This window comes from Zingiber officinale, chromosome 10B (assembly GCF_018446385.1).
Source record: "Zingiber officinale cultivar Zhangliang chromosome 10B, Zo_v1.1, whole genome shotgun sequence".
Taxonomy (NCBI): Eukaryota; Viridiplantae; Streptophyta; class Magnoliopsida; order Zingiberales; family Zingiberaceae; genus Zingiber; species Zingiber officinale.
In genome coordinates, this window is record NC_056005.1 from 72,987,370 (window position 1) to 73,006,009 (window position 18,640).

At 38.0% G+C, this 18,640-nt stretch overlaps 1 protein-coding gene across 1 annotated transcript; it reads right to left on the bottom strand.

Moving 5' to 3' along the window:
• Positions 1 to 835: 835 nt before the first annotated feature.
• On the bottom strand, positions 836 to 10,277 carry LOC122030007 (uncharacterized protein At5g49945-like). Its single transcript, XM_042589162.1, has 3 exons — positions 9,215 to 10,277; positions 1,754 to 1,957; positions 836 to 1,674 (listed from the first exon to the last, which is right to left on the bottom strand). The coding sequence occupies exons 1-3, from the start codon at positions 10,181 to 10,183 to the stop codon at positions 1,450 to 1,452; spliced, it is 1,398 nt and encodes a 465-aa protein (XP_042445096.1). The 5' UTR covers positions 10,184 to 10,277; the 3' UTR covers positions 836 to 1,449.
• Positions 10,278 to 18,640: the final 8,363 nt, after the last annotated feature.

The window sequence follows — 18,640 nt, forward strand, 5'->3', positions numbered from 1 at the left end:
AACAACATTATTAATGTATTCCTAAGACTTGTAAATTTGAACTTGCTCAAAATTTTTGAATCTTAATTCCGTACAACCATTAATGAGTTGTTCAAAATTTATTAATAGACTTGGGTTGAGTGAGCAAAAGTTAAATTAAATTGAACAAACCAATTAAATTGATCAAATTTAAAAATCCAATTCGATTTATTCAGAAATTCAATTATTTTAAAAAAAAATTATTTAATTCGGTTAAGATTTGATTTTGAAATTTCTTATTCGGTTAAACTGAGTAGATCAGATTTTTTAACCGAATCAAATTTTTAAACCATAAATTTTAGATCGAGCCGAATTTTTATTAAAACAAATCAAATTTTTATTAAATCAAACTAATTTTTTAGAAAAAAAATTGATTTATTCAGTTTGTTCAATTTTATCAAAAATTTGATTCGATTTATTCAATTTTTTATCGAAAATTGATTCGGTAAAAAAAATCAATTCGATTCAATTAATTTAGTTCAATTCGATTTAATTTTAATCGAATACCCATCCCCTACACTTAGGCTTGTCCAAAACTCACTGACAAAAGTCAAATTCAACTCAAACCAGAATCATCTATTCTTGAACACTTTCAAATGTGACTATTCGCTCCAATCTCAATTTCACGCTATATTTAGCCCATTGTGAGGTTTTAATATTTTTTTTAACTTTTTCAAGGGAGAGAAATAGTACTTTCAAAATCCTATAAAACGTGATTCATTTTTCAAAATTTTAAATATGCATCGATGACTCAATGGATCAGAACATGTACAAAAGAGAGATATTTTAATAAAGAAATTTGTGATTTGAGTATTAATAAAAGTCAAATACACGATTCAGTATATATATCCGAATGGACAAAGCCATCCAAGTAATTGTGCATAAGAAATGAGTAGGATTTATTACATGAAACCCAAATGGACAATATTTAGACATTCAGGCTTAATGAAACTATATGAAAACCTGTTTTCTAAGGAAAAAAGATCACTAAATCCTAATTCTGCTATAATGCATGCAGATGCTCGACTGTTAAACAGAACACTAGAAAGTGCTTTACCCTCCCGCTTTTGACCATACAAAAGAGCTCAACTTTGGAAGATCGAACTGCAGAGAGTATAGCATTCGAGGGCTTCATCCTCATAGAACAACATTGCTGATGTGCCTCTAAATCTACATTTTCGTAAACAATGGTATTGATATAACCAACAAAATCAAAAACGTTTTGACAATAACAAGGCGGCAGCCTGCACAAATGAGTTCATAATATTTGCTAAAATCCTACGTCGCAAGCAGCAGCACCTCCACCAGGACCTAGAAAGATGGCATAATCGTGGCATCCATAACGCAGCGAAGCAAATAGGAATTTTTTACCATGAAAGGATCGTAGAAAGTGGCAGAGTGAACAAGAAGGCAGCCTAAGATGTCTAAGACTTAGCGTCGAAGCATCTTAACTTTCGGTCCCGACTTCAGTTGCCGAGCTTGTTCTCTCTCCTCTTTCTTACGAATTGCCACAGAATTAAGTCTAGACTCAACCTCTTCCATCAATTTTTTCTTTTCAGCCTTCTTCTTTTGCAAGGCTTCCTGTCTTATATTCTGTAGTTCCTTGTGTGCCTCTTGGGCCGCCTTTATTCTGGCTGCTTCTGTCTTTGAGCGTGCCTGAAATACGTGTACAAACATACATCAGGGAATTTAGAAAGTTATAAATTGCACACAGTGAACAAGCAAGGTAACTTACATGAGGACTTAGTTTGTATCGCCCGATCAGATCGATATAGTATGGCACAAGAGCAACCAGTCGTATCATGTCAGACATGTTCACAGCATCTGGTAGCACAAATTTGAAGATAAGATTCTTCTTGCGGGATCCTGGATTTTGATCAGAGAAATGTAGTGAGACAAACCACTTTCCAAATTTCTCAAACACATTATGGCCGAAAACCTGTAAAGCAAGGACAATAAATCAGCTTCTCAGAACACAACACATTAGTTCAACTGATTTTAGATTTTTTTTTTTTTTTGGAAAGGTCATTCAAGAAATTAACTTTGACATGTTCCAAAGACAGTACAGTTCTTTACAACATGCTGTGGATATCCTGAACATTAAGATAGCAATCAGCAGATACATGTACAGACCATTGTGCATGATAAATGCAAACTTAGCCACTCATTAAAGAATAATTAAAACTGATTAAAGATGCAAAGTTACATCTTTTCATAGCCAAATAATCACTAGCTGTCCATCCTCAAGGTCATGATAGCCGTGCAAAATAAGAAAAAAAAAATTATATTGTTATTTTTGAGGCATTAGGTGTGACACTAGTATCTGTTTAAGTATGGAGAGACGTCTGTGTATACTTTAAAACCATAAACAAGATATCCATCAAATCAGTTATAACTTTCATTAATATGTCCTTTTGTGGCAATTTATACTCTAAAGATTAACATCCAAGAAAGTTGATTTACTTATCTGCTACTTGTCATCACAATGACAATAGGATTTCTATTAGATTGATAGAAGAGAAAGAAACATAATTATATTATTATAAAAAATATAGTGATGCACAAAGTAGACTAAAAAAGCAAAATTTAGATGTATAGTCCAAGCAATCTTATAATTACTTTTCCAAGAGCATTAACTTCACCATTCCTTATCGGAAAGATTAATTTTAATGCATGTTTTCTTACTTACTAATTCATGTAAATATTAGTCAATTTTAAAATGAAAATATTAGTTCAATTTTTAAGTTAAGAGGATATGCAAATTATAGAAAAATATTGGAGATTCCACCCTTTGTATATTACGTTTGTCATAGTTGTTTTCTTTGATTTTAGTTCTAATGGATTTATCCTAAGACAGTTGTATAAAAAATTCAATAATTTCAAGGATCAATTTCCTAAGAATTAAAAAGAGAAACATAATAGATCAATTCCTCCTCATTGGAAGGGAGGACCAAGCAAAGATAGAAACATCTTCCAAAACAAAGAGTTATATAATTGTTCCTTATGCTAAAATACTCTAACCTAATGGAGATGTTAACAACTCGTGTTCAATCATGTCCTCTTTAGTGATAGAGAATAATGCAAATTAAAATTTAGATTTTAAAAGTTATCTGATATGTCCTCTTGTTTAGAAGGTTAAAGGTAATTTTAAAATTTGTAAGATGTAAATTAATTTTGGTTCAAGTTTAATTTAATTTAGATTTCGTTCCTAATATGTAATTTGCTTCATTTCCTTTTTTAATTGAACTTCTTTAGAAATAGGATTATTTCTCTAGAAAATTTTTAAGATAACACATAAATATAACACAACCTTTAATGTTTTTCTCATATCTTCATTTTTCTTTAATCTAGCATTAATATTTCATGCTAAAAAATAGAATACATCCAAATTTCATCCCATTGTCATAAATAGATAATGTGGCATACACCTAGCAATGTGCCAACTCAGATAAGTAGCAGATCAAGCATATCCACCATACATTTTGAATAGATCCTACTCGTTAAATCCCTTAACCCAATTTAGACTCAAACCCATTTATTAGACACGTCACCTTTAATCTTGCAAGCCTACACTCCCTCCTTCCTACAACTTCCTCACCACCTTTCACCACTCTAGCTATCCCCACCATTCAGTTCCTCACCGCCGTTACATCGTTCACGATCTTATTTGGCCACTATATTCGCCACCTAGGCTAGGACCTTCCCTTCCTATTGCTTTAAATTAGCATTAAGGAAAACCACAACCACACCACCTGGATGAAATAAATTACCAACAATATCTCAAATAATGGAGCTACTTTTCGTGCATGAGTCCCTCCACCAATTTCATCGCTATAAGAGCCTTCTGAGAGATCAAAGGCAAGTACATTATCCAATCTAAGTGGATAATTTAGAAGGTGATTCCAGTGGGCATGCTTGCGTCAAATGACGATGATTGATATAACACCATTCAATAATGAAAGAATAACAAAAGCACTCTTTTAATGACAAGGAAGCAAATTTGGTGGTGCTTACCACGTTTAGAAGTGAGTACTTTACGGGGGAGGACGAGATAAGGGAGATCAAGGGTGGAGTGGAGTTCAATGGGTTCAAATTCATATGGATGATTAGGTTCCCCATGAAAGCGGTGGAGTCAGAGGTGAAACTAATGGTGATGGTTACGGAAGGGAGGGGATTGGTGGTGGAATAGTGGGCCACACAAAGCATTCTGGTAAAGCATGGTGGCTGAAGCTTGGTGGTGGAGGCAATAAGGTGGGTGTGCCAATGATGTCATTGTTGAGGCAATTGGAGCAACTAAACGTGAAGTTGATTGAGGAGGTTAAGGTTGATATTCAATTAACGAGTTCAACAAGTGGGATCCATTAGAATTGGTGGCAAAAGGTCATACACTAACCCCAAGCGTCCCACACGACCGGTCCCATGGGTCCCATTAGAATGATATGCTGTGCAATTTATCTAAGAAAAAATTTGCTTTGCATTCACATATTTTGTCTAAAAGTTATTTGTATCACGACCCTTGAGCCATACATAGGGAGAGTCATACATAGAGATGAGGATGATTATTTTTCTTAATACAACCAAAGACACAAGGATAAGAAAGATGAAAGAATCATATCACCATACACATCAAAACAAACATCCCTAGCTAATGTTTAGTGGTAGGTTAAATCCAAGCACATTCCTCGAATGCGTACCCATGATTGAAGATTATAATGATTTGCAAAAAAGTTCATTGGAGCTACTAATTCAGATTAATTTCATTACAAAATGGAATTAAATGAGAGAAAGATTAACCCAAAAAATTCAAGTCAATATACTCTTGAAACCAATTGTATACTGAGTGGAATATTTTTTAAAAAAAAAATCCCCAAGTGCAATGGAGTGCTTAAGTAAATTTGATGAACTCCACATGCGCGGTGAGGCGAGAAAACACCCTAAACGAGTCCTTATTCACTTCAACGACAAATTTAGATAAAAAATCCAAAGAAAACTAATTTTCCCTTAATTCATTAAAAGAAGTCCACCACAAAGCCATAGAGCTTGGCCAATTTAACAAAGCCTCCACATTTTTGACAGTCCCTCCCTCTGAATCACACTGTTCTATAGGGACATCCTAAACATAAACCTTCATTAACTCAATTTGTAGCTAGAGAAGGATAGTGACACCTAACCTAACTCGAACCAAAACATGCAATATTATAACTGTCATTGTGGATCATGTAACATCAAAATGCCTACACATAGAGTCCTACCTATAAAACCCTAGTATGACTGTGAACATAAAGTTGCATACTCCCTGATCTAAAGTGATGGAGACATTGATCCCACAAACGAAATCTTAGAAGTTAGAAGAGGTGAAGGAGAAACTACACAACTAAAAATATAATTTTCTAAATTCCAACTCACACCAAATCCTCACCTAGATCATTACAAGGTAGCATGGGTAGATCAAACTTTCCTCTCAGTCACGCAAAGACATCTAGTCCCTATAAAACTTGGTGTGACATCCTCGCCATGAACATCACATATATCATCCTCAATAGGTTATGGCTCTCATTATGATAGAGAAAACACCTATGCTTTTAAACACAATAGACAAAATGTTACCTGCTAACCTAACCTACTTGAACCAAGATTCAAGTCCACCTAAGCTTCAAGGTAGTCTCTTTACCTTTTTAGACAGTCTCAATGTGAAAAAGAAGAGAAAGATTCAGAAGTGATAATATCCCTAGTAGCCTAGGGCCTTAGGGTTAGCCTCATACATCACTAGAACAACATCCCTTATGAATTTAGATGAGCATCAATATATAACTCTTAAAGAGTTATATTTAAAAGTCTCTTTACCTAAGCATCAAGGTAGTCTCTTTACCTTTTCAGACAGTCTCAATTTGAAAAAGAAGTGAAAGATTCAGAAGTGATAATATCCCTAGTAGCCTAGGGCCTTAAGGTTAGCCTCATACATCACTAGAACAACATCCCTTATGAATTTAGATGAGCATCAAAATATATCTCTTCAAGAGTTACTTAAGGAATTACCATCTTTGTGCATGATTTAGCATGCAATAAAGCTCATTCCCCTGTCACAATTGCCAAACCTCCCCCCACTACCATATAAACTAGGGAGCACACTTGGACTAAATAAGCAAAGCAAAGGACTTCTAGGGAAAAGCTTTATTATTGAAAGCATGAGTTCTTATGTTGGTGAGAATGTACGTTCATAGTTATACCCAGAGGTGCAAACAAGCCAAATTGAGTCGAATAATATGAAAATATTGATATTTGAGTTCGAGTTCGAAAAATATATATGATATTCGAATTTAAAGCTTGAAAATACCAATAATTTTGGCTCGAGTTTGATTTGAACTAGGATTCGAGCTCGAGTTCGGTTCGAATTATTCGAACCTTAATTCGAGTAGAATCGAACTAAAGTTTAAAATGCCTTAAATTCAAGTTCAATTCAAATTATTCAAACTGTAGTTTAAGCATATTGAAATTAAAATTGTATAAAAATAATCAAAATTCGATTCAAATTTGGCTCATGAGTGACTCATGAATAATCAAACAAAATATTATAAGTTCAAGTTTGACTCGAATTCGATAATTTCAAATACGAATCAAATATGTTTTGAGCAAGCTCGAAAAGCTCGCGAATATGTTCAATTCATTTGCACCCCTAGTTATACCATCAACAAAATTATTTTTTGTCAACATTCTCAACTTGATAGTTAGTGTTAAATGGTTTTACCAGATTAACCTATGCAATGAAATTAGGGTAGGGATGAGCGGAAAATTGGTTTTAAAACACAAGATGAATTTTAGTTAGTTATGCTCTTTAGACTTTTAAAGCCCCCAAGCACATTCATGAGGGTCATAGGACAATTTTTTAAAGTCTACATTGATAAATCCTAATATATAGCAAAAATCATGGCACTCACTTAGAACCCATCCACCTAGTCCTTGACCCTTCAGATCGAGAAGTTATTTTCAGCTTTAAAAAGTGCTCTTTGCAACCCCAAGTTCTCAAGATTCTTGAGTGTGCAGAGGTCATTTAAAAAAAAAGGTAACAAAGGATTGGCCTCAACTCGACACCCTTTAAGAGGCTCGAAACTTTTATGGCTTTATGAACTTCTACAGTTGTTTTATTAGAAACTTTAGTAGGCATTGTGGCTCCTATCATAAATTTTCTTGAAAAAGGGAGTTTCACATGACTAAGTTTTCGCCTCTAACTTTCAAGAAATCAAATGATGACTAAATCTCTATCCCTAAACATCCTACTCTTTCCAAACCATTTGAGGTAACCAATGAAGCATCCGAGTATAAATTAGAGGTGCTTTAAGCCAAGAAGGGCACCCCTTGCTTTCTTTAGCCAAAATCTCAATAAGACTCACAAGTTTTACTCCATATATAATGAGTTTTACACTATTATCCAAGTTCTATGGCAAAGGTGATACTACCTCTTTTGTTGAGTTGAGTTGCTCCTCATGCTACATCAATATGAGGTGGTTGCATAAAAGAGAAAAATGGGAGGTGGCACAAAGAGGAAAGAAAAAGATGAAGCATTGAGGTGGGAGTAAAGAAGAAGAATGGGAGGATGAGGTGGTGGTAGGGAGTGAGAAAAAAGAAGAGGAGAGGAATGGGGGGTTTGGGGAGGACAAGAGGAAGTTGTTTAGAAACCATGAAAGAAGAAGATAAGGGGGAGAGAAGAATAGAGAAGGTTATATAAGCAAAAAGGAGATGGATGTGCGAGAAAATAAGACTAAATAAAAATGGAACTTTTAATTGTAGGATGTTTGTTTCAACTTGTTAGACTGATATCTACCATATCAACTACTATGTGTATCAGTAATTGTTGGACTAGTACAAAATTTTTTTTAAGCATTTGGTTCTCACTAATTAAATGCGAAGATATATTTTAAAAATCTTAGAAAGTATAATCAACAAATAATCTTGTTCATGAACAATATTGATGGATTATCTATGAGAGTTTTTTTTCCCAAGTTTAAGCTAAGCTAAACTCCGCCCATGACGAACTAGTTATGACCGGTCGGTCTAATCCCAAGCCTGAATAAAGGAGAGTTGCATTAGATTGTCAGCTAGCGTTAAATTATAACAAATGTTTAATGAATAGATCTATTAAATTATTGTACTAATGCTAGGTTGTTCCCTAGAAGGACTGTAATGCCTCGGGCGGTTCTCGCTGTCCCAGCGGCAGTAGCCGCCGTTGGCGGCAATCGCCGCCCTTAGCAACATCCGTCGCCTCCAGCAGCCAGCGCTGCCTTCGGCAGCCACTGCCTTCGGCAGCCACTGCCTTCGGCAGCCACTGCCCTAGCCGCCTTCCGCATCGACGGCTGTACATTTGTTGTCTCCACTGCTTTTGGCGTAGATCCGTCCCTTCGTGGTGATATGGACATCCATTGGGTTTTATTCTGCATCTTTATTATGATTATGAGCTATCTGTGCTATCCCGTCTGCGTGCCGCGTATCGGCCTATGAGCCATTATGTCTCGGCTTACATGCCGCCTTGTGGATACATGGCACACCGGACTCCACGCCGCTGCTCCTACATCCAGCTCCGTTACTGATTCATATCCATCCTTCCGGCGGGACCGTGACGACTCGATCAGCATTCGATCAACTCCTCCATCCATCCGAGGGCGCCCCCCGGGCCAGGGTACGTTCTCATACTCGGTATCTGTTCATTTTATTGCTATATTATTATGCGGTTACTTATATATCTGTGGGATTCGCCTCGAGCACCGAGGTACCAGAGGCCGGGGCGACCCGGTCACTGGATGCAGGTATAGTTGACCGGAGGAGGACTTCTGACGATCTGGTCAACGTAGAGGACAGCTCACCACCAGGTCAAGAGGATACGGTCAACCCTCCAGACACGTCATACCGGCAGGTTCGTCTTCTCAGCTTCCAGACAGGATCAATAAACATATAAATCAAGAGCGTTTAACTTTCATCATCCATTGAAATGGCTAGTGTCTACTGCCTTGATGGTTTTTGCATACTTTTACAAGACATTTTTCATACCAAAATAGAATTTTTACAGTGATTCCAAATTTCCTTAAAACAAGAGTTTTCAAATGTGTCTTTAATGAAGTTAGCATATAATCTTCTGGAGTTTATAAGATTTTTTCCCTATTGAAAAACTAGCATAGCATTACTACCAGAAAGAAGGCCAAGTTACCTGCTCAAGCACAACATCAGTGACCATATCTCCTGCGACCTCCTTTGATTCCGCTACCACCATCAGTTCATCAGCAACCCAATGCCTTCCAGCTGGAGGTGCAACAATTGCGCTTGCAAATTTCTTCAGGTCCCTCTCCCCTTTATGCATTGCGTTGGCAGTCTTCTTCCTCGCGAGAGCAAACACCACGTGGTCCATGGAGTCCTCATTCATAACCACCTCGAACGTGATTGTGTCTCTCTTGGGGAACACCAGATAGAGAGCACGGGACAGCAAGTCGTGCCTGCTCAGCAACTCCATTTTGGCGAGAATCCCCTGGCAATAGCGCCGGCCGCCGGCATAGAACTTAAACACGTCGTGGCCCTCTCTGAGAAGAAGGGGAGCGTAGTTACCGTCGCCAACGCCGAGGAGGTTGAAGTTCTTCTCCAAGATGGAATCCTTGGAAGCGAAGTTGGTGGCCCAAGAGAAGGCAATGGCTTCGTTCAGGCGTCTCCCATGGAGGTAATTAAGGGAGAAAGAGATCAGAAAAACGACGAGTACGACCTCGAGGACGTAAGATCGGAGGAAGGTCAAGAACCGAAGGGAAGAGGAAGAGGAAGAGGAGGGTTCAAGGGCGGACGGGGAGGAGGTGGGGTGCGTTTCATTTTGGGAGAATGCGCCTGGTTCCTGGGGGTGAGCGGCAGAGGGGATTCCCTCAAACTCGTCCTCGTCCCAGATCACGGAGGGGGAGGGGAGAGGTGGATCGGAGGGAGGGCTATGGTGGTCGTCCGGTGAATAGGAGCTGGAAAGGGAGGTAGTAGTGAGAGGAGCGGGAGTGGCGGGGACAACGGTGTCTTCGGCGACGTCGAGATTAGGATCGTCGGGATCGAAGCCCTCGAGGTAGACGGAGGAGTGGGAGTGGGTAAGAAGGATAGAAAAGAGGAGGAGGAGGGCGTCGCCGACGGCAAACTTCCGCCGGATCCGGGCCATTGGGACGCTTCGATTTTGATCTGCCGGAGATGGATCAGAACTGTCGAGTCAAATTCCAGATCACCCTCCGAAAACAGCACGTATATTTCGGGTTTGTCCACAAAGTAAAGTAGTCGGCTATTTTAATGCAATTGATCGGAAAAATAAGAATGATTTAAATATTTAAATAAATTGATACTCATTAGTCTTTTATAAATAAATTGACATTATTGTCTGTGTACATATATAGATATTTGATATGCTGAACGACACTTTGTGCATGATCGTGAGTGAAATCTGATGTGGACTATCTGATGTGGTCAAAATTTAATTTTTTAATCTCTCTCTCATTTGCATGCAATAACTTTTCTCTCTCATCTGTATGCAACAACTTTTCTCTCTCATCGGCATGTAACAACTATAAAATTTTTTTATCTCTTTCTCATCTGCATGCAACAACTTTTCTCTTTTTTTTTAAATTAAAATGATATTTTATCTTTTCTCTCCTATTATTACATGCAAAAAATTATTGTGGTAGTGATGATACAACTTGTAGCAGTTTCTATGCAGTAGCTGCTACAACTTGTAGCAGTTATTATGTAGTAGCTGCTACAACGGTGCAGTAGCTGCTACAATGATGTAGTAACTGTTACAACGGTGCAGAAGATGCTACAAAGGTGCAGAAGCTGCTACAATGGTGGAGTAGCTGCTACAACGGTGTAGAAGCTGCTACAACGGTGGAGTAGCTGCTACAACTTGTAGCAGATACTATGCAGTAGCTATTACAATGGTGCAGTAACTGCTACAATGGTGCAGTAGCTGCTACAACGGTGTAGAAGCTGCTATAAAGGTGCAGAAGCTGCTACAATGGTGCAGTAGCTGCTACAACGATGTAGAAGCCACTACAACGATGCAGTAGCTACTACAACGATGCAGTAGCTGCTACAATAGTGCAAAAACTGCTACAATGGTGGAATAGCTGCTACAATGCAAAAGCTGCTACAACGGTGCAGAAGCTGCTACAACGGTGTAGTAGCTGCTACAACGATATAGTAGCTGCTACAACATAGTAGTTACACAATAACACTGCTACACATTATAGCAGCTACTATATAGAAGCTGCTACAACATGTAGCAGCTATTGTGTAGTAGCTGCTACAACGTTGTAGCAGCTACATCACCTTTAAAAATTAGGAACACAGTGATTGTTGCATGCAATCAGATTATGAGAGAGAGATTAAAAAATTTTATAGTTGCATGTAGATGAGAGAGAGATTAAAAAAATTAGGTTTTGGCCGCGTCAAATATCCCACGTCGGATTTCGCTCACGGTCGCGTATATATATATATATATATATATATATATATATATATATATATATATATATATATATATATATAATAGTTAATTTCATAATTTTATAAAAAAATAGACGGATATTAATTATCATAAAATTTTATTTCATATAAAAAATTAAATTAGTTTTTTTTAATAATTTAAATGTCCAAACCGGGGTAATTTTATAAATAGATCACAAATCCTCTCTCATGGATGATTTTTTTTTATTTTAGTTGACACTAGATATTCACACCTTTGGCCCGACTAATCTTAGAATAATCAATTCGATACCATGAAGATTTTCCATAAGGATAAATCGAGAAGTACTTATGGAGGTTCATTTTAAAGGCAAGTGTTCTTGCCCGCTATCCATTAGAGGAAAAAAAATCTCTTAAAATACATTACAACTAAGTCTAAAATTCTAAATATCTGGTCTCTCATTGGAGGGTCTGACTATGACATCATTGCCCAATGACTTTTTGTACTTCAATTTTAACAATAAAAGTTGATACAGTGAAGAGGGAAGATCCCTTAAGTGAGACCAAGAGTCAACAAGCCAGTACAAGGGTCAATTAAAGTCCAAGGTAGGTTAAAAGCTGAGTAGTTGGCCTAATAGGATCTCCTTCCGATCAACTACACTGATCACATAGGCTCTCTATGGGCCCCACTCTTTAGCTTTGTCGGACTTACATGGGGCTCTACTCCCCGTTCTCTCCTGATCGACTACTGTCGATCAGACAGACTCTCTACGAGCTATACTCCCTAGCTATATAGGACCTGCATGGGGCTCTGCTCCTCATTCTCTCCCGATCAACTATCACCGACAAACATGCTCTCTATGGGCCCCACTCCCCGACTCTATCAGACCTGCACGAGGCTCTGCTCCCCATTCTCTCTCGATCAGCTATCGCCGATCAGACAGGCTCTCTATAGGCCACACTCCCCGGCTCTACCAGACCCGCACGGAGCTCTACTCCCCGTTCTTTCCCAATCGACTTCCATCGATTTGACATGTGCTCTATGGGCCCCACTCTACCAGATCTACATGAGGCTCTACTCCTTGTTTTCTCCCAATCGGCTATCAGCGATAGAACATGCACTCTACAAGCTCCACTCCCCATCTCCGTCGGACCCACATGAGGCTCTGCTTCCTGTTCTTTCTCATTCATTTACTACCAATCAGACAGGTTCTCTATGGGTCCCACTCCCCGGTGATGCCGAACCTACACAAGGCTCTATTGAACCTGCATGGGGCTCTGCTCTCCGTATCTCCTTATCAACTACCACCGATCAGATAGGCTCTCCCTGGCTTTGTCGGACTTGCACGGAGCTCTACTCCTCATCCTCTTTCGATCAGCTACTGTTGATCGAAAATGCTCTCTACTGACCCCACTCCTTAGCTCTGTCGGACCCACATAGGGCTTTGCTCCCTGTTCTCTCCCGATTGGTCAGCACTGATCGGGCAAGCTCTCTACAGATCAGATAGGTTCTCTACGAGCTGTAACGCCCGCCCTCCCTACTACCCTAAGGGACGGGGCTACGATACTCTACGTATAAATTTTTCTTTTTAAAACAGCGGAAGACTTAAAATAATTTTCATAGTTTTAATAAAACTTTTCTTTTAAATTTCTTTTGAACTATACTATCACATGGCATCAAAAATCATGACATCAAATCCAGTGGAACCATAATGTCAAGCCACACATGTTTAGGTATCACAAGTCATAAAATACCAATGCATAGTTCTTTAAAGAAACTTTAAGCAGGTTCTTATTTATTTGGTTGCCTAGCCACCGCCACACACATCTTCGTTGCCCCTCCTGCTGCTCCTCTAACTCATCCAACTTTTTCCTTTATCTGTGGTACAAGGAAAGTAAGCTATGAGCACTCATGGCTCAGTAAGTTCCTTTCCTACTCACTAAAACCAACAATCAGCACATAATCAAGAATGCATCAACAAGTCATAATCTAAACTAATCATGGCATAACATAGCATTCTATTCAAGCATATCATGCATCATAATATAATCTCAACTAGTCATAGCATATCAAGCATCACCATGGCCGAAACATATACATAGTGCATTGCATAAAACATAGCTAGACATGGCATAACAACAAGTATCATGGTATATCAAAGCATGGCCGAAACATGTATATCAAAGCATCATACTATGGCCGAAACATGTACATCAAGGCATCATCATATCCTTGGCCGAAATCTATATATCAAGCATCAACAACTCAATGGCCGAAACATGTCTATAAGGTATAGCATGAACATAACGTAATCATACCTTATCATGGCATATCATAATCAAGAGCATAACATGAAACATAGCATAATCATAAGGTGTATGCAATATGATTTTGGAAAACATGTATCCGCAAAACATGTGTATGTCTCATGATCCTTTAAACCATTTTCTTTTACATATATACTTGAAAATAATATCAACATATTTAGGGCCCCGGCTTGTACCATACATACATAACATAGATGCGCGCGTCCTAAGTATATCCAAGGTAGCAAGTCTTGAATCATACTAGGAACTAGGTCAAGATCACAAAGCATGGCCTAGGGGCGTATTTAAAGAGTCCATCCCTTATTAGCCCAGATCACAAAGCAAGGCTTAGCCTAGATCACACAGCAAGGCTTAGGGGTGTACTAAGGAGCCCATCCCTTATTAGCCCAGATCACAAAGCAAGGCTTGGCCTAGATCACAAAGCAAGGCCTAGGGACTGATTAGGAGTCCACCCTTGGTACAAGCCACTCACATATAAAGTAAAATACATGTCATACATATCATGTATCATAAAAGCATGCATCACTTAGGCACACATCATATCATAAAAGTATGCATCACTTAGGCATACATCATGTCATAAAAGTATGCATCACTTAGGCATACATCATATCATAAAGGTATGCATCACTTAGGCATACATCATGTCATAAAGGTATGCATCACTTAGGCATACATCATATCATAAAGGTATGCATCACTTAGGCATACATCATGTCATATCAATATGCATCACTTAGGCATAGATCATAAAAACATGCATGTCTTAAGCATAAAGCATATCATCAAGCATGCATGATTTAACCACATATCATATCATGAAAGCATGCATATTTTAAGCACTAAACATAGCATCAAGCATGCATAATTTAACCACATATCATAACATAAGCATGCATAATTTAAGCACAAAGCATATCATATCATAAGTCATAAATCACAAGCATACATATTAAGCATAAGGGTGTATCTTGTGATTATCCTATCATAGGAAACATGGTATCATATTTATCTTGGTTTTAAGCTTCCTAAACCCTTGTGGCCGAAACCCTTTAAAGCTCAATTTAGGTTAAACACAACATCCAAGCATGTGGCACCTAAATTATCATCATAGCATTTTCATAGGAAGCATTATAAACATGATTAACTTAGTTTCTAAGTTCCTCAAGTCCCTAATTTCATATGGCCGAAACCTTGAGGTGTGCAACAAGGTTCCATATGACATAAAAGCATGGACAACTTTAAATCATATTTATAACATTTTTACCAAGGAACAAGGTAAACACATTTGACACATTTGAATTAGTTCCTAAGTTCTTTAAGCCCTTAACATATATCATGGCCGAAATTTAACAAGTTCTCATTAGGGCTACAAACAAGCATACAAGCATGTGAACTTGGACTAACATTATGTATAAATTCATACAAGGCATCATCCAATAGTTATGGCCGAAACAAACCCTAGCATCATTTTAGGTCATAAAACAACATATAGCATTTGAACCTTGGCTTTCTACTTATCATATTTCATGTAGAGTGACATGAGCATATTTAATTTAGGTCCTAGGGTTTCTAGGGCATCTAAACCTTCATGGCCGAGACTTACAATGGTCCATTTAGGTTATGGAAAAATCATACAAGCATGTGACACAATCAATAGGTTATCATATTTTCATAAGAAGCATTTTAACACCTTTGGTTTAAATTCTAGGGCCTCTAGGTCATTTAAATCCTTTTTGGCAGAAACTCATCAGTGTTTAAACTTGCTTCAAGTAACATAAAAACATATGAAGTCATACAAGTTTCATAGCATGTGTAACGACAAACATAATGAGCATACATATGAATTGTGTCTTAGGCTTTCTAGGTTTCTTTTTCTCTTTTTCTTTTATTTTTTTCTCATGGCTGAAACCTACCATTCTTTAGCTAGGTTTTTAAGTGGCCTAAAGCATGAAAAACCTAAGTAAATTTCATGGTAAAATTTACTAAGAAACATATATATATATTTGGTTCATGAACAAACTTGGACTCTTGTGATCATACATGTCATATGTCATATAACCAATTTTTCTACACCCTAATCAAGCATGAGGGCATTAGACAAATTTCATATCTAAACATCACAGAGGTATTGAGCATATTAAAGTTTTGTTTAAGCTTTTCTAAGCTATTCATCTCATCATGGCCGAAAACCCTAAGAAAGAGTTCATGAAGTTCTAGCAATATTCAAACATACAACTCTTTTAAGATATTTGTATTCTATCACATGAGCATGTTTATTTAAATTTAAGGGTCTTCCTAACCCTAAACCCTTTCTTGGCCGAAACATATGAGTGAGTTTTCTTTTAGTTCAAATATCTTCTAAGCAAGAAAACTAATACATGATCCTTAATATTTCATAGGAAGAACCTTGTACTAGTTGGGTAAAACAATAAATTTCCCTAGCCTCTTACAAATATTTTTGGCCGAAATTCTAGGGTTAAGTACTTCTCTGATCAAGCATCATATAGGTATAAAAACATGAAGAAGAACCCTTTTCCATGGCATAGAAAATCTGTCATGTAGTGAAGACTAGTTAAACATCACTAGATTTTTGAAAGCTCTTCTTAGCCGAATTTTCTCAAACTTGTTTCTAGGTTTTAAAATCTTCATAAAATCCGAAAAACACATAAAAGCCTTGTACCACAGGTGAGGGGAAGCTTACATCCTTTTTCGCTTGTGGATCTAAGGTATGGTGAAGAAGAAGTAGCCTCTTCTTCTAGTTCCTTTCCCTTGATTCCTTTGCTAAATCCTCCTTGTATCTTAGGTTTTCTTAGGAGAAAGCCTTGGCTTGGGGCCGAAAATGGAGGAGAGGGGAACTGAGGTTTCGGTGAGGGAGAGGAGAGAATGAGAAAAATGAGAGAAAATAGAATTTTCCCTTTACATATTCTCTTTTATGTTAAGGGGGAAGAGGTAGCAAACTTAGTTTTTGCTTTCCTTCTCCCTTAGCCCTTTTTTTTTCTATTTTATTTTTTTTTATTTATTTATCCCCATCATTCATGGTGAAATAAGGGGGAATGAATCCCCTTAATGGTCTCTTTTATTTTCGGCAAGAGAAGAGAGAAAGAGGGAGAGGAAGGGAGGAAGGCAAATTGCCTTTCTCTTGTTCTTTACTTGTTTTCTTTTGGCTATCTTTTATTCTCACCTTTATCATGAGTTTCCCTCCTTTGCTATCAATATCTTCTCTCTATCCCAACTGGTTATTTCCCATTAACTCTATGAAATATAATATAAGAGGTTCAAGGTTCAATCCTTGACCATTACTTCTTTTTATTTCATTTTATTTCTTTTTTTACTTCAACTCACTTCTTATTATTTTTCTAAGGCAAAATTCATCATTCTCATATTTATTCTTAAAAGCTTAGTGGGTGTTACACGAGCCCCACTCCCTGGCTCTGCCAAACCTGCACTCTGTTAGACCCGCACAGGGCTCTGCTCCCCGTTCTCTTCTGATTGGCTATCGCCGATCGGACAAGGATCAAAGGGCTAACACTATGTTTCCTAGACCACATGTAGAGTTCCACTTCCTCTTGGTATATTGTCACATACCATTTAAACCTCATAAGAAAGTGGGCCCCTCTATGCAGGACTCATCCCCTAACTAGCAGCCCAATGAGCCTCCCAGCCTAGGAGCTCATTTTGCCATTAATATAACACATGCGTTTGTTAGAAAATTAGAAGATTATATTTATGTATAAATACACAATACACCCTCCCCATACCCATGATGTAACTACTAGATATGGTGTAAGAATGGCGATGGGACAGGTTGTCTAACAACAAGATGATGTCTCATTAAATACGGGGATTGTGAGAGATATTATAAAGTTGGATCCTTCTTCACTAGTACAGGTATACACGTGCATACACACTCACACCTTCTCATACATTCTTCCATTTGCACTATTTTTCTCCTTCCATTTTCTAAATTGATCATTGGAGTAGTTGTGTCAAGGACTCTCCTAGCCCACTTGTTTACGATTTTCCCTTCTCCCTTTTGCTGTTGGTATTTATAGGCAATTCTCAAAGTTCTTCAGTCAAAGTCTTACTCCAAGTCAAATTTCACTTCAGTTCACCGGTGATCAATAGCTCACCGCTTTCAGACGGGATCAAATTTAGCACCATCTATGTAAACCTCTCTACTTGATCTAGAACATGAAGATGGATGGCATAGGTAAATTTACAACTATTACCTTATCACAATAAAATTTAGATCTACTGGTTATGGCCAAAGCATAAGCTTTGGCGTAAAGGCAACAGTCGACAGTCCCACCCCTCTCAAAGGCACCAACTACATCGTCAGAAGGGCCACAAGCTACCAATAGAAGACCCAAGCTAAGGCAGTAGATGGATTCCCAGAGTCTTGCTCCAAACGCCCGTAGAGGACTTGGCCAAAGCCGAACGGTCCTAGGCATCTTTTGCTATAAATTTGCATCCCTACAATCCTAAGCGGGGAAAGGCCCTTGCCATAAATAATTCTCCCAAGTAGCTAAATGTACCATTCAGTTAGGAGATTTTGGAAGATAAGCTACCTAAGTATTTCCGATCGCTATCAGTCAGAGAATATGGAGGTTCTATCTATCTTGAACACCATCTATGGTGATTCAAGAATGTCACTCTACTGCATTAGTACACAAATGGAGTCAAGTGATGAGCATTTTTAACCAGCCTATCTAGCTCGGCACAGAGATGGTTCGACCAACTTCCGGGAGGTTCTATCACATGCATCAAAGATTTTAAGAGGACCTTCTTCCATCATTTTCCTAAGAGCCGAAGGCGCCACAAAATAAACTTG

What these genes read in the sequence shown, in the direction of transcription:
- LOC122030007 (XM_042589162.1), bottom strand. Translation starts at nt 10,183, where the DNA reads ATGGCCCGGATCCGGCGGAAGTTTGCCGTCGGCGACGCCCTCCTCCTC. An exon ending in CTGATGTTGTGCTTGAGCAG is followed by an intron (nt 1,958 to 9,214) that starts GTAACTTGGCCT and finishes CTTGCTTTACAG; the next exon opens with GTTTTCGGCCATAATGTGTT. An exon ending in GATACAAACTAAGTCCTCAT is followed by an intron (nt 1,675 to 1,753) that starts GTAAGTTACCTT and finishes CACGTATTTCAG; the next exon opens with GCACGCTCAAAGACAGAAGC.